The following is a 15,018-nucleotide window of genomic DNA, read 5'->3' on the forward strand; positions in this document are numbered from 1 at the left end:
AAAAACCCAAACCATGGGACTAGAAAGACAGAATCCAAGGGCAGAACAAGTCATCATAGAAATGTTTTATTAATCAAATATATTTACATTTCTTGGTCAATGATCTCTAAATGTGTGCCTGTTTTTCATTTAACTACAACGCAGTCCTGGTAGATTCTATCACATGAATACAGGCAGCATGCATGATCTCATTGGTCTTTTGCAGTTTTTTTTTTCCTTTTTAAGATGTGAGTTTAATAAAGTTTAGAAAGGTGAGCAGATTTTTTATTGCTCTAACTTTGGATAGTCCCTTTTGTTTCATCAGTAGCCCTTGTAGCAAGCTGTCCACACGCTTCTCGACACCCATAGTGACTTTCTCCCCTTTCTCTTAACTGGCTTTTTATTAAAACTTTCTAAACTTCTGAAAGAAAACTGAAACTGAGCATTCACCAGTCATTTTATTTTGGTGGGAAGTTGGAGAAAGACATGTCTCTTTTCCAATGAGGAACAATTTATGGTAAATTTAAAATAATCATATTTAAGAACCTTACACAATGCCCTGATAGCATCTAAACATACTTCTATCAGCACATATAAAAGCTGGAAGCTTTCCCCTTAGTAAAAGCTAATAAATTAATTAGGGAACATTAGGTTTTAAAAATAATTTTGTTGATTTGAGTCAAAGTCTTCCTTCACACCTTAGCCACCACATTGGGTTTTGCATTTTGAACAAGGGGAAGCCACTTTCATTAAGTACTTGACACTTCCAAGAAGAATTTGCTTCTGCTTTTGCTATTTTTCTCACTCTGAATTGAGATAAATCTGAGAATGTGTGCTTGATTGTTCAGAGAAAGTGAGACTACGGGGCTGATTTTGTTAGCATTAAACAGCACTCCAGTGTGGATCAACACGATGGCATTGGTGGACATTTGGTCTAGAATTGCTGCTCTCCCAAACATGTGGGAATCACCTGCTGTGGCAGGATTTTTTTTTTTTTTAAACACAAAAGAGTTCTGCTGTGGAAATGTATCTTCAATTTGTTAAGTTCATAAGATTACTCTTGGTCAGGAGTAACGTGCCAAGCTTTTGGGAAGAAAGGCAGCAGCAGGGATGTTTTATAAGACAGGAAACAGGAAATACCAACTTAAGAGGCTGCCATGTTCAACTGACTCAGAAAACACATTCGTTGTTGTTTTTTAACAAATGTGCCTGTTAGAATCTGGAGGAAGGTAGCATACACTGTGGTTTCCATACCACAGTAAGAATTGCCTGGTAACACAGCCAGTTGGTGAAGAAAGATTGTAAACTTACTTTTGGAACAAACTTCATAAACATCTAGATTATGCCCAGGAACTTGAACCAGGTCCTTGAGTACTCCATGCATGTAACAATATTTATGCCTTTGAAGAACAGAACCTATAATGACTGCAGTCTTTCTCCCTCACTGCTTTAAACCAACAAGCTAACCACATAAGCCCATATTCTTAATGGACACAACTGCATAATTACTCCATTGATGCCTGAAAAGTAACTCACTTAGCATTCAGTCAGAACAAAGAAAGAACACTAGATTTCACGTAGCGCTGTTCAGGATGTGTTTTCACTTGTCGATAGTGTTCAAGCCTTCTTCTCTTTTGGCCACTCTCCAACATAACTGCCCTTCCCTCCTGTTGCCATTTGTCCTGATGTGTTTCACACACTTGAGAGGGTTATTTTTTTTTAATGTGGAATTTTAGTTGCGAATTTAGAAAAACAAAAAGTGCCTGCCAGCTATGAGATGTTTGAAATTCTGCTGCCCAGCAACATAGAAACGGAGATTACAGAATCAGCCACGACAATGATGCATAGTTTGATAATTCTAGCATCATTTTCACAAACATATTTTGTAAGTAAATTATACTTTGTTAATTTCAAAAAGTTCTTGTTCTCACAAAGCAGGTTTGCAAAAGGAAGCATTTTTCCCTCTTAGAAATTACATGGTTTTGGAGGGGGAGAAAAGATGCTGCTTGAGATCATATGGTTAAGTATGTATGAGAATGAGGATGATGTTACCTTTGTTACAGAATAATTGAGGATTAAGTTAGATAATCCATGTGAAGCAGTTAGAACAGTGCCTGACAGTAATTGCATAAGGTAAGTTACGATCATTATCACCACCTCCATCAACATCTGAGCGAATAAACTCAGAGTTTCCTTATTTTTCCATTAAAAGTCACTCAACAGATTCTTTTCTAACTACAAAGGTAGTATCTTCAGTATTCAGGGAAGACAATGCATAGTTTTGTGCCTTCACCCTGTTTTCTGATATATTTTTGGTTTTTGACATTTTACATATTGATTTGATGAAGCATCTGCCATTATTACTTAAAAGAGGAAACAGAATTTTAAATGTTTACCCAACCCTGGATTATAGGCTAAGCATCTGTGGCAATGCTTCCAGAAATACAACAATATTCTTTTCCATTTGACTCTCTCTGTCAGTTCTACCTGGCAGCTGAACTTTGGGTTTGTAGAATTTAATTTGGAGGAGGGCTGAAACATGTGCTTTTCCCAGGGCTCTGTTGTTATCTTTTGGCAGTTCAGATAAATACTAGCAATGAGAAAATTTCAAACACTGGGTGATATGTACCCAAACACTTATTCACTTCACAAAGTTATTCACTTCACAAAGTTTCCAAAGTTATCTACCTCAAAAGGATCCTGACAAAGGAATGATATTTCTAGAATCTACTGTTATCACTTAAAGATGCATATCCCTTAGAGTTGTTCCAGATTTAACGTCAGAAATTAGCACGGTGGAAATAAAATTAAATTCACATGCAGGATTTCATTTGTTTCTTTTGGTCTAGTTTCTTCAGGCATGTGTAGCCTTCAGAGGAGAGCAATGAATTTGCTCTTGAATGCTGGGGTGGATGCTCAGAGTGACCACTGGTTCCACATTGCTCTGGACATGCCCTGCTTTGTGAGACATAACATGTTTTCCATTTTATACAACTTAATTGATACTTGTATTTATTTTCTTAAATTGGTGCAAAACAAATCTAGTAATAATGTTTCTTCTACTCTGAAAACCAATTGAATATTAGTTTCTTACTCCAACAACTCTAATAACCAGTTACCAGTGATCAGTTTGGCAATGGTGTACCCCAAAGACCCAGAGCTTCAGAGGATGGGACTTGTGAAGAGGAAGATCCTCCAATTTAGATGTCTAAGGAGTTTGATGGTGAGATTAAAATACTAAATTTAACCAAGCAACCACTATCTGTAAGCCACTGATGAAGACAGTGCTCTCAGAAGCACCTGAGTACAGGTGAAGAACATTCTGAAGCAGACACCAGGGAGTCCCCACCTCTAGGAACACCAGAGCCACACACTGGGGCCAGGAGCTACACTGGATGGGCTTGTCACAAAGGAGATACCTCAGACTCATTCAGGATCTGTGGATTTTCTTCCCTGAGCAACTCTAGCCCTGTTCCCATTTATTGTCTTATCACTGGAATCACTGTAAAAACCTAAGACTTCAGCCCTAGTCGGATTTCTTGATATTGTTAAGAACCAATAGTCTGGTGGGCTAACCAAAGACAACCAAGCTGTGCCTCTGAATTGGTTTTCAAACATACTATTTTCAGGTCCATGGCTGAGTTTTTAATCTGTCAGATTCTCTCTGTTGCAGAAATCTCTGTAATTACACTGAGACGATAGTCCAAGGGAATTACTCAGGCTATTAGCTGGTCACTTAGGAGAATATTATTTCCTCACCAACAATTACTTAAATAATGTTACTTACAGTGAACAACTACAATGGGGTGTTGATACAAATCAAGAGCTCAGTAAATACATGTGGAATAAATGAATGAAACAATGAGCCAATCAATTGATGAAAAAACTAATGAGTTGGTAAATGTCTATAACTATTTGTATATGTGGTTAAGAATGAAGTTTTTCCAAGGTGCGACCCAAGAAATTGTAATACCTGTGAGACACAGTGTATCATAATCTTTTCTGTTAGATGTAGTTTCTCAACAAGGTACATGTGAATGAGTACCCAATACAAATTTACTAATTGAACCAAATTACGTAAATTTTACAAGAGTAAACCCTGCAGCTTTAATTACCCACACAATAACTTTATAAAAACATATCTGCCCTGAAAAAAGTAATTTTAAAAATAAAAACAAAACCCACAGGAAAAGCTTATCTGGAAAACAAAACAAAACAAAAATACTTTTTGGGAAAAGTATTTAAATATTCTTTAGGTTACTGAGATTTTTCTAGAAATGTGATGGTCTGTAGCTCCACCTCTCCTTCCCCCACACTATGTCTTTTACCTGGCATTACCCTTAGGCTTAGACTCTTAGCTGAAACAATGAGTTTATACTAGAATGGAAAGTCTTATTCAAAAGGGGGAAAAATCTGCTCCATTGATCAAAAGGATAAAGAAAGATTGCTTCAAGAGCCAACCTATAATCCCAACACATACCCATAACCCCAATGACTGAAGGGGTGCTGAGGCAGGAGGATCACAATTTCAAGGCCAGCCTCAGCAACTTATTGAGATCCTAAGAGACTTAATGAGACTCTGTCTCAAAATAAAAAGGGCTGGGAATGTAGCTCGATGGTAAAATGCTCCTGAGTTCAATCCCCAGTTAAAAAACAAAAAGCCAAACCCTGATTCAGTTCTGACAGTTCACCTTCCTCATCTTAGGTATCCTGTTCACTTCATGATGCAGAGCTTTTACTCTCTTTATGTCATTATAAGGTAGGAAGTTGCTAATGAGGAAAATGGGCAAATCTTCACAACTGTAGTTTCTACCACCCATTTACTGTGTCCCAAGGGATTATGTGTATGTTTTAAATAGAAACAGTTGAAGCCTTTCTGTTGTTGGGAAGTTTCAAGAAGAAATCTGCTTCCCAGTATCCATATTGATTAAAACTTTTTGGGATCCAAATGATGTCAGAACCTGCTCCAGGGCTCCAAGCCACTTTGCAGGTACAGGTCTGTGTTATGGACAGATGGCCTGGGCAGTCTGCTGGAAGCTGGCAATGGCTCAGAAATGTGAAAACTGTGAATGTCCCCAAATGTGTGGAAAATTACAGTATCCAATTTTGTTTGTTACGAGAATGTTTTCTGACCAAATTTGGTTGAATACATAAGAATTTTTTTTCTTAATAATAGAGGAGAAAAAATAGACTTGAATGGAGAACACTAGAAGAATCTTTTGGTAGAGGTTACTGCCACTTTTGGTGGGAGTTTGAGACCAGCTAGCAAAGCCATTAGAGTAGCAGAGCTCATAGCTATGGAAACTCTTCCCATGCCAGATATCAAGGAAGGCGATGTCTCATTCCTGCAGGTGCAGTCCATGACACCTGAGTGAAATGCTTTGAGTTCGATTAGGAAATGGAGCAATGGATGAGCTGATTTTAGAAACACAGAGTCCCTTCTTATCATTTTCAAAAAAGTTCAGCCAAATGGTACAGCCTTGATACAATGGAACAGTTAGCTCATCTACATAGCTGACCCATCATTTTTTTTTTTTTGCAGGTTTCAGGTAAATGTGGCTACAATTTATTCACCCTTCCCAGTGACAGACATTGCAGGCAAATGTCATCATGACTTTAGGCAGGGAATGTAAAGTCTCTATCTACTGAAGAGAAGACTTTCAGTCAGCAATAGTTGCATAGTAGCACAGATTGCTTACTATTTCCAGAACAGGGAGACAACAAGCACTGGGAGGAAATTCTAGGTGAATGGTTCAAGATCAGGCAAGAGAGATCAGAATTAGCCAAGTTTCTTTTAGCGTGGCACACAATCCTAGAGATGATTCTAACTACAAACATGGTCAACGAGGCCCTATTTTATCCTGGTTTAAATGTGGCTGTTGGGTTCTGTGGGACAGAGAAGAAAAATTAAAAGAGAAAAAAAAAAAAAGATTGTCAGAGAACCAAATACACAGTGACAGATTAAACAGAACCACACAGTATTCTTGCCTTTCAGTAGTGAGTTCCTTTTTTTTTTTTTTTTTTGAGGGAAGACAAGAGAGAGTTCAAAGACAAGGAGTTCCTTAAAAGGCTGTGCCTTGTTAATGGGTGACCAAGAAATATACAAACAGAAGGTGTTTTTAAGTACTCTAAATAAACTGTTCAGCTCTCTCTCAACTGGCCATGGAGGTAGATGCAGCCTCTGAGTTGCTGCTGGGAGCTAATGGACCAAGCGCTGCAGGAGACATCATTTCTTCCTGACATGGCACTGTTTCATGGAATGTGATCCAATTTTATTGAGCACCATTGGTGAAACACCAAAAGGCTAGCTGAAGTTCAACTCACTTTCCAGGCACTCAAAGAGCAGTGAAATTGTGTGATACTCCTTTCCCTTTTGATGAATCTATCTGGAGAGAGGAAAGGTAATTCCTGTTGATAAAATTAGCTGCTTTCTGGTCTAACCACAACCCCCTCGGTGGCTCCTCCTCTCAAGGTTTCCTTGTCTGACCTATTTTCACCCATTTTTGCAGAAATGCTCCTGCCATACTCTGGACTGTGGAAAGGGGGCCTCTTGGGCTTCACCTGTATAAGAAAGGAAGATGAAGGTGCCTAAACTGGGGCTATTGACCGTGAGCGCAGCACCATGTTTGTTCACATATTCATCCATTGCAAAGAAAGAACAAAAGAAAAATTACTTGAAGCCTAATACCTTATACTCAGCCTCAGACCAAAGAACTTTATTTCCATTTTCTTTTTTAAGCTAAAATGTTATTGAAAACAAAATTTTCTCAACTAGCTGCTTCCGAACAATGTACTGTATTATGAAGCCCCAAACATTTTAAATGTTTTTTGAAATCCTGACAGGACAAAGTCAGTCCCCCACTTTCTCCTCTGAATTGTGAAACTGAAACCATTTTCTTCCTGTCCCAGGCTTTCCTGCATCAGGACCAGGCTGTTGGATGGAAGGAGCCACATGAAAGTGCACGAGAATGAGAATACGGAGACGGCTGCGCTGGCGCTGCAGATGGTGCTGCCTTAGCGAGGGTCTCGCTTCTGCTTCCAGGGTCCCTGCTGGGGCAGCCAGCATCGGGCCAGGCCAAACCAAAACAGCAGGAAGAATGGCTGCACAATGGGTCTTGAACATGCTACGGAATAAAGGTGCAACGAGAACCAAGTCCCTGTGCATTCTTAGTCACAACCGTGGGCAGAAGAACCCCTTCGATTCCTCCCTTTGGTATTAAATAACAATTTAAAAAAAGCTTTTTAGAAACAAAGCAAATACATGGTGGGACTGGAAATGTTAGCCATCCCAGGTTAGTTGTCCACTGAAATCAGTCTCATCCCTAGTCATAAATAAATAATCTCTTTCCTGGTCTGACTTCCATGCCAGGATCAATATCTCTTAACATCTTACTTATTTTATTACTGCTTTTGGTTTTCTGGGACTGATTGAAAGTTGCTCAGAGGAAATCTTTGGTTTTGCTTAAGTGTCCGTGACATTTAATCATGACTTTCCTTGCAGTTTAATTCCAACCAGTCAATCAGTTAATCCACTTCGATTGATTCTGGGCTCTCCGTTATTGGCTTGCACTCATTGGGCATCCGCTGGTGTCGGCTCAGCTGGGTGGCCTGCGTGAAGCTCCTCTCACACCTCTCGCACCTGGTGGAGGCAAGAGAGAAAATTGAGACCAGGGAGCGGGGCCTGCAGGGTGATGGGCTTCCTCTCATCCTGCCTAATCAGAACAGACACTCCAAAGTGGCTTCAGATTTTACCGGCTCAAGAGGTTTAATTGGTGGCTCCTTCCAAGGCCTGGATGCCTGGGATGGGACAAAGCCCGTCTGATGCAGAACAGAGGGATCTGTCAATAGGCAGGGGGAAGGTGATTTCTCCAGAGAGCCCTGTCCTGCTGCAGCTCTGATCACTGTCAGTTCAAATAGATAAAGAACAAAAAGAGATTTTTAGGAGTGAGCCATCAAAGCAGCAGCTTGTCTGCAGTTTTCTGCTCCGTAACCCCAAAGAGAAATTGATGACAAATAGAATTTCACCTGCTGCTAATTTAAAACCCAGAATTCTACTCCCCTCAGCACAACAGCCAAAGAACGATCATCTCAGAATTTGGAAACTAGTGGAAGCAATACATTAGTTTGCCTAAGAGGTACTGGGTGAGGAGGCTGCTTTTTTTTTTTTTTTTTTTTTTTTGCAAAAGCTAGTTTTAGTGTTACAGCCTAACCCAAATTTAGGATTAGGACACTTTACAAAATGAGGGTTTATGGTGGTGGTGGGAAGACTTGGAAAAAAATGGGATTCAAGGGTTATTTGTGTGATTTAAATGATTCAACCCCACTGAAAATACAGTAAAAATAGTGTACATGTGGGCCACAATTAGAGGCCTCTATGTCCAAGAAGAGCAAACTGGCTTCATACTTCAACAATATCTCCTCTCCTTAATTTACAAAAAAAAAAAAAAAAAAGAAAGAAAGAAAGAAAGAGATTGTAATTTGGAGACCCTGGGTGCATTTCCATCTCCCATACAAGCCTCACTTACTAGTTCAATGGCTACTTGATCTATAAAAAACAACACAAACACACACAACCTGATGGAGGCTCCAGTGTTTCTATGGCTATTGTTCCTGGCTGATTGTGACTATGTGTACACACACCCTTTGCAACTGAAATGTGGCAGCAAGCTGGGCACAGCAACTTCCCCATTACCACCTTAAACATCTAGGCTGCCCAGAGCACTGGCACAGCCCCTGCCAGGGCCTAGCAGCCACCTCAGTCATCCCACTAATGTCCTCTCCTCAAACCTCTGAAGGAAAAAATATTCAAGAGGAGCTGCAGATAGTTATATATCACAATCTCCAGTTCTTAGGTCTCTATGCTATTGGAGCTGTGGCAAAAGCCTCCATGAGGAAGTCCCTCTGCCCTATCAAAGATGAGGAAGCCACATGTCTCATCATGTGGGCTGCATTCCCCTTTCCTCTTCACTAGTAAATCATAGAAAGTGTCCTGCCACAAAATAATCTCCTTAGAAATAGACCATGCCCATCCGGTGTGGGGTTCTGGCATGTCTGTAAATGTTGAGAGGCTGGGGCTTCAGCATTTACTTGGATTTTCCAGACTCGTGTGCCAGCTGAGTGTGTCAGGGTGAAGAAGTTGTGTTTCTTTGATTGTCTTTCGGTGAATATTTTTAGCAGCCTGTTCCACTGTTAAAAACTGCACTGTGATCTTGACAAATGTATAATGTCAGCTTTAATGTATCAGACCTATCAGCTCAATGAAAATAACTCAGAAGTATTGATCACCTAATGATTTTGGGTGTATTCATTAACGTCCGTGGGCAGCTCATCCCCTCTCCAGAGCTCCTGGAGTGCTGATGACATGTTAGCAACCACTGATTGTTTATTAGAAAACTGATTAGTTACTAGATTAGTGTGTCAAAATATACTACCTTTCAACTACCTGACAAACTTTCAAATTATTATATTCCTTTTTTTTTTAAATTTTGAAGCTCTAGGATCAATTTCAAAGAGAGCAAAAGAGTTTGAACAATTGTGAGGAATGACACTTTACCTGGGCTATGCTTCTGCCCCCCTAATCTTGTGTATAAAAATATGAAGACTTCACAAATGGGAAGCTTAGTGCTTCAAATAAGGCAAAAGTGTATGTGACATTTAAATACTTACAACAATGGAGACATTAAGGGCAGAGTTATGCTTTTCTCAAATGTTTGTCTGAATGTCTCAGAGACTTACATGCATGGAGCAATTTGTTGGAATAGGAAATCTTTTTTGATCTGTAGTGTGCTTGCAAAGATGATTCCTAAAATATCATCTCTAGTACCATCTTTCTACCAAGTATGAAAAAAAACACGAGCAGATGTGTTGAAACTACCTGAATTTAGATCCTTTTCTCAGTGGTTTCCCCTTCTTAAGGAAAGTGGACTACTAGAAATAATACCTATGTGGATTGAGAACTATAATATAATTTGTATATTTGAGGAATTAAAGACAGCTAGATATAAAAATACCTTGCCTCTGGGAAGTCAGAGCCATATCATAGGTGAGTTGGCATTTATTACCCCTGAGTTACAATCTCATGCAAGGGATGGGGTTCCAGCATCTGTAAACCTGGACTTCATGGAATGTAGCAGGATAAGGAAGAAAGAAAGACAGACTCAGAGGATAAGCCTGGAGGAGAGAAATGCTCTTGCACACAGGGTCTTCCTTATTGTGCCTTCACTTGGCATGGGTGCTGATTTTGCAGCCTTGAAGGAACACACAAGTGGAAAGTCTTCCAAGTATTTCAGCAAAAAGAAAGTACCCAACTTCCTGCTGGCATGGGAGTCTTAGACTTGATTTCCTTTTCAATTTGAGATTCTCCTTCACTCAAATGTGCTGGTTGATTGGATTATATGTACTGGGAGCTTAACAGATGATATAAAGTTCTGTTACACAGAAAACATGCAAGAAGCTTTCTGTGCATCTGCAACATGTCACAAAATACTTCTTGAATTGGACCAAATTGCACATATGTGTGGTGTGCTCAATGCATATTTACTGATTTGCTTGGATTTCGTCTAGATCCTGTTCAACTGTTAAGCATCCTTTGGAATTTCCTTTGATTTTTCTTTGTACTCAGCCAAACTGTTTTATTTGAGGCAAAATATAGTGGAGAATATTTCCACTTGCTTCTAACAAGGATGAAGAACCCCTCTGTGGACAGTCCGAGGCTGCTTGTGCAGCTTCCCAGGCCCAGAAGCCAGGCAGGCATCAGGCAGCTCAATTGAGTCCTCCCAGGCAGAGCAGAGTGGAGCAGACCAGCCCACCTGAAATCTTGAGACTCTGTGTTTAGGAAGAAAGGGTCCTCACTATAAAGAAGAATTTTCAGACTGCCAACTTCCCTCCCTCTTTTTCTTCTTTCCTGCAATAAAGTGCTTGCCTATTGCTGTTAAATGAAATGATGTCTTCCTTTTGCTCCTCGTTCTCCACAAGTTCCAGTCTCACAGAACAAACTGAAAGCCAAGACCTTCAATATGATCTTTGATTTTTTTCATTTTCCTATGTGCTTTTATATGTTAGAAATTCTAAGTCTACAGCCTAGGTTAGCTGTCAGTAGTCCCGTGATCTACCTCGAACTCAGGAGATAGATTCTTTCAATGGGATTTCAACTATGCAGGTTGTAAGAAGCCTGGAATGAATTCTGACCTCTTAATGCCAAATCTTCTCCAGCCTTCTTTGGATGTCAGTGATCTTGAACTGCTTCCAAAACTCACTGCTCAGAATTTAGAACTTGGAAAGGGCTTTCTTCTGATGTGGAAGGCTCAGACTTGGCAAAGGCCCCTGAGTCCAGGGTGGGTGGTACAATTTGGGGACTGAGCCATTTGGGTCATCTAGTTGGAAGCTGCTCCGGGCATAGGGTTTAGGGTTGTGTATCTTTATAAGATTCTTCTTTTCTTCAACATTGTTTAAGCCAATACCCATTAGCTGAAGTAGTAAAATTAACCATCCTGACGAAACCCTTTTTATTGACTAGTATGCAACAAAAGTTTTTTTGAATGTTTGTTTTATAAGCTTGTAAAAGGATATCTTCATAATATTTACAAATGTCCACGGGTTGGATATCCATGGGCTGTAGTTGGAAGATTCCCAAAACTCCCTTGGGATAGTTCAATTCTGAAAGACCTGATTGTATACACTAAAGGATTTAGCTTTCCATTTCCTAGAAGATGTTTAAACCTTGCACTTTCCAAATAAGCATACACTCAGCTCTTATGTGGAAATATATATTTGATAAAGTAAAATCCCCCCCAAAAATTATAGCCTGTGGCTATCTTGATAAGAATGGGAACAGAAGGAACTATAATATGTATATCGAATGGTATCCAACAACCCTGGTTGTTTCCTTGTTTTTTTCTTTTTCCCAGATGAAATTAGCACAAACAATACTGTTGGAAAGAGGAAAAGATGTAATTGCTAAATCCTTTCAAATATTAATTCAATGAATGAAAATTAAGTTAAGATGGCAACTCTATTGGAAACATGACAAAAACAGGATGTTAAAGAAAAAAATTGAGTGGAGTCAACAAGGTTACACATAAGTAACACCTTAACATTAATAGAAATCTATTTCCCATTTTGACCCTGGAACCTCTTCAATTAATTACTAAAATCTATTTACACAGCAACAAGATAAAAATCAATCTGATTCCTGGCTCTGTGTCTGTCTGACTGCCTGTCGAATATGAGGGACCAGAAAGATTCTTGGATCTCCTGCACCTCTGTTTTTGAAAAGCTCTCTTGCTCAAAGGCACAAGAAATGTGTCCTTGTCACTTTCCACCTCCAGGAGGGGACTGAATCCAGAATCTGTGAAGCCCCTGGGCATCAGGCCTCAGGGTGATGGCAGAGTCCACCAGGCAGGACACAAACATCAGCGAGAAGGAACTCCAGCACCTGGGGTGAGCCTTTGGTGCCTCAGGGTGATTAGAGAAGGGTACCCCTTTGAGCTGCAGGTTGCCATACTTCAAGCCCAAGTCTAGGCCCCATCCTGCCCTTAGTCCATGAGCAAGCTAGGCCTATGTACACAGACAAAAATTATCAAGGGGGCTGGGGATGTGGCTCAAGCGGTAGCGCGCTCGCCTGGCATGCGTGCGGCCCGGGTTCGATCCTCAGCACCACATACAAACAAAGATGTTGTGTCCGCCGAGAACTAAAATAAATAAATAAATAAATATTTTTAAAAAAAAAAAAATTATCAAGATTATTATTATTTTATTATTAATATCAATTAAATCAATAAAAAAATAGTTAAGAATGACAAATTGAGGTCACTTAATTCTTGGGGAGGTGACCAAAGGTGACAGGCTCTTCTGAGGTCCATCTTTCACTGGAAGACCACTGAGGCAGGGAGGACCCAGACCTGCAGTACTTGCTACTCTAAGCTCTGCCTATCAGTGTGAGCACAACAACATGTCCAAACAGCAGATTCAGCGGGAAAATCATGGGTTACAGGACTCTAGGAAGATGTGGTTGAGAGTGAGCAAAGGGGCTGTCTCCTATGGACTGGATTGTTTCCACTCTTACTTGAGCTTGTCCTACAGAAGGCAAATAAGGCTGCACATCTATGCACTTTTAATTTTCTTTCTCAAAAGAGGAAGCCAGAATGGCAAATGAGTAGAGAGAGATATAAGAGGGTTGAAGAGACAGTTAAAATTGCTTTGAGACCATCAACCAGTTATGTGTACAGGTTCACTCTCCCAAGCCTTTCTACATGCTATTTGAGCTAACAGAAATACCTCTCTCCCCTTTATGTCTGATAAGCTCCTACTCATCCTTCAAAATACATCTGAAGCATCGTCTCCCTATAGCATTAGCTATTCCATTTCTTTGCTACTTTCAAACATTATACATACATATTTTATTGCTGCACATCTTAGAGCATGAGGTCTTCAACGTTAGGGTGGGAGGGAGTTGAGACTCATTTACCTTTGTATCTCTTGTCCCTAGCTGGACACCCAGTACAAAAGTAGGTGCTCAATAAATATTTGTTGAATGAATAAATATACATATTTGAATGAGTGAATGAATAAATGAATGAATGGATGAATGAAGGAATAGGTCCTATAGCATGATTCAGATGCCGACTGTTTTGATGACTGGGTTATATTTTGAACACATCATCTCATTTAATTACCCTGACTTTGCCAAAGCCCTTAGAATTTTGTTTTACCTCTTTTGATGTTCCCTCAAAAAATTTTCGAATCTTCAAAAAGTCAACATGCCCTGTGCTTGGTCTGCTTTTATTGTTTAGTTTTTCACCAACATGATATTTTTGAGCTTTAAGTCACAGTTTTTGGCTACTATAATAGAATCAAATTCCTTAACACATGACAAAGAGGAGAAAATGGTTCATCAGAATCCTGAAGTGTTCATGTTCTCCAAGAGAGAATTACTCAGATATCCTAAATATAGGGCCACCCTTATGGTTATAGGGCTTACTGATGGCCATGAGTGCTATGTGGCTCCTGGATAAAGTTTAGACACACAGATCCTCAGAAACTGGAAATATTCAAATTACTAATTCAAACCTCCTTATTTTACTGATGAGAAGACATACACAGAAAGATCACCTTAAATATAAGGTAACAAAATTGAGCCAGAACCAATATGGAGGCTTCTCGACTTTGTTTTCCAAAGGCCAGCCACTGTCCAAGGAGATTTTATGCAGTCTGGACATTGACCTTCCAAATAGCCTTCTTCTTGCTGAGCTGGGCAGTGTTGTGCCAACGCATCTGCCAGCTCTCAGGAAAGGCTGAGAGGAGGAGGACCAAGCCATTACTTACTTGAAGGGTTTTTCTCCAGTGTGGGTTCGGATATGGTTGTTGAGGGTGGTGGCTCCGGCAAAGGCACGGCCACAGTAGCCGCACTTGAAAGGCCGGTCACTGGAGTGAGTGACTACGTGGTTCCTCAGTTCAGAAGGCTGGGAAAAGGACTGGGAGCAGTGGCCACATTGATAGGGTCTGAAACAAATAAAGACACTGCCTGGTCATTATTTTCCATGTTGATCAGCAGGAATCAGCATTATGAAACAAGGACCCAAAGCATTTTGGTGGTATTTCATACTTTTTTAAGACAGAACACAGAGTTTTGGCCTCTGGGTCCTCACTACTTCACTTGTTGCCACAGGAACAAAATTCACAGAGCTGTTGAGACACATGAATTCCCAAATGAATATTTCCTTCCAGTATTAATCATACCATTTCAAAATCCTCTACTTTCTTGTCTTTATCTCCCTGCAGGCAAATATTAGTGTATCTTTGTAAGCCTTAAAAACACAGGCTTCATTAAGCCAAACGTTACAAGAGAAAAATCTGTAATGTCTCTCATGCTTCCCTGGCATTCTTAACTTTTCCAAATGCTTTTAAATCAAATCAATTATCTAGTTTCATCTTTACAGTAACCCTCTAGGATAGGGAAAATGGCTGTTATTATCTCCGTCAGTTCAGAAAACTGAAAATAAACTGTCCTCGCAGGACATAAGCAGTTGATGCCAAGATCAT

General features: G+C 39.9%; 1 protein-coding gene across 1 annotated transcript in view; it reads right to left on the minus strand.

Annotated features, from left to right (window-relative positions):
* Nucleotides 1-205: 205 nt before the first annotated feature.
* The window catches only part of Prdm6 (PR/SET domain 6), a 104,864-nt gene continuing 90,051 nt past the window's right edge, over nt 206-15,018 (minus strand). The window contains exons 6-7 of the mRNA XM_048811842.1: nt 14,302-14,478; nt 206-7,618 (exon numbers count right to left, since the gene is read on the minus strand). Coding sequence (XP_048667799.1) covers nt 7,504-7,618; nt 14,302-14,478 — 292 coding nt within the window. The 3' untranslated portion in view covers nt 206-7,503. The remainder of the gene's footprint in view (nt 7,619-14,301; nt 14,479-15,018) is intronic.

This window comes from Marmota marmota, unplaced genomic scaffold (assembly GCF_001458135.2).
Source record: "Marmota marmota marmota unplaced genomic scaffold, marMar, whole genome shotgun sequence".
Classification (NCBI taxonomy): Eukaryota; Metazoa; Chordata; class Mammalia; order Rodentia; family Sciuridae; genus Marmota; species Marmota marmota.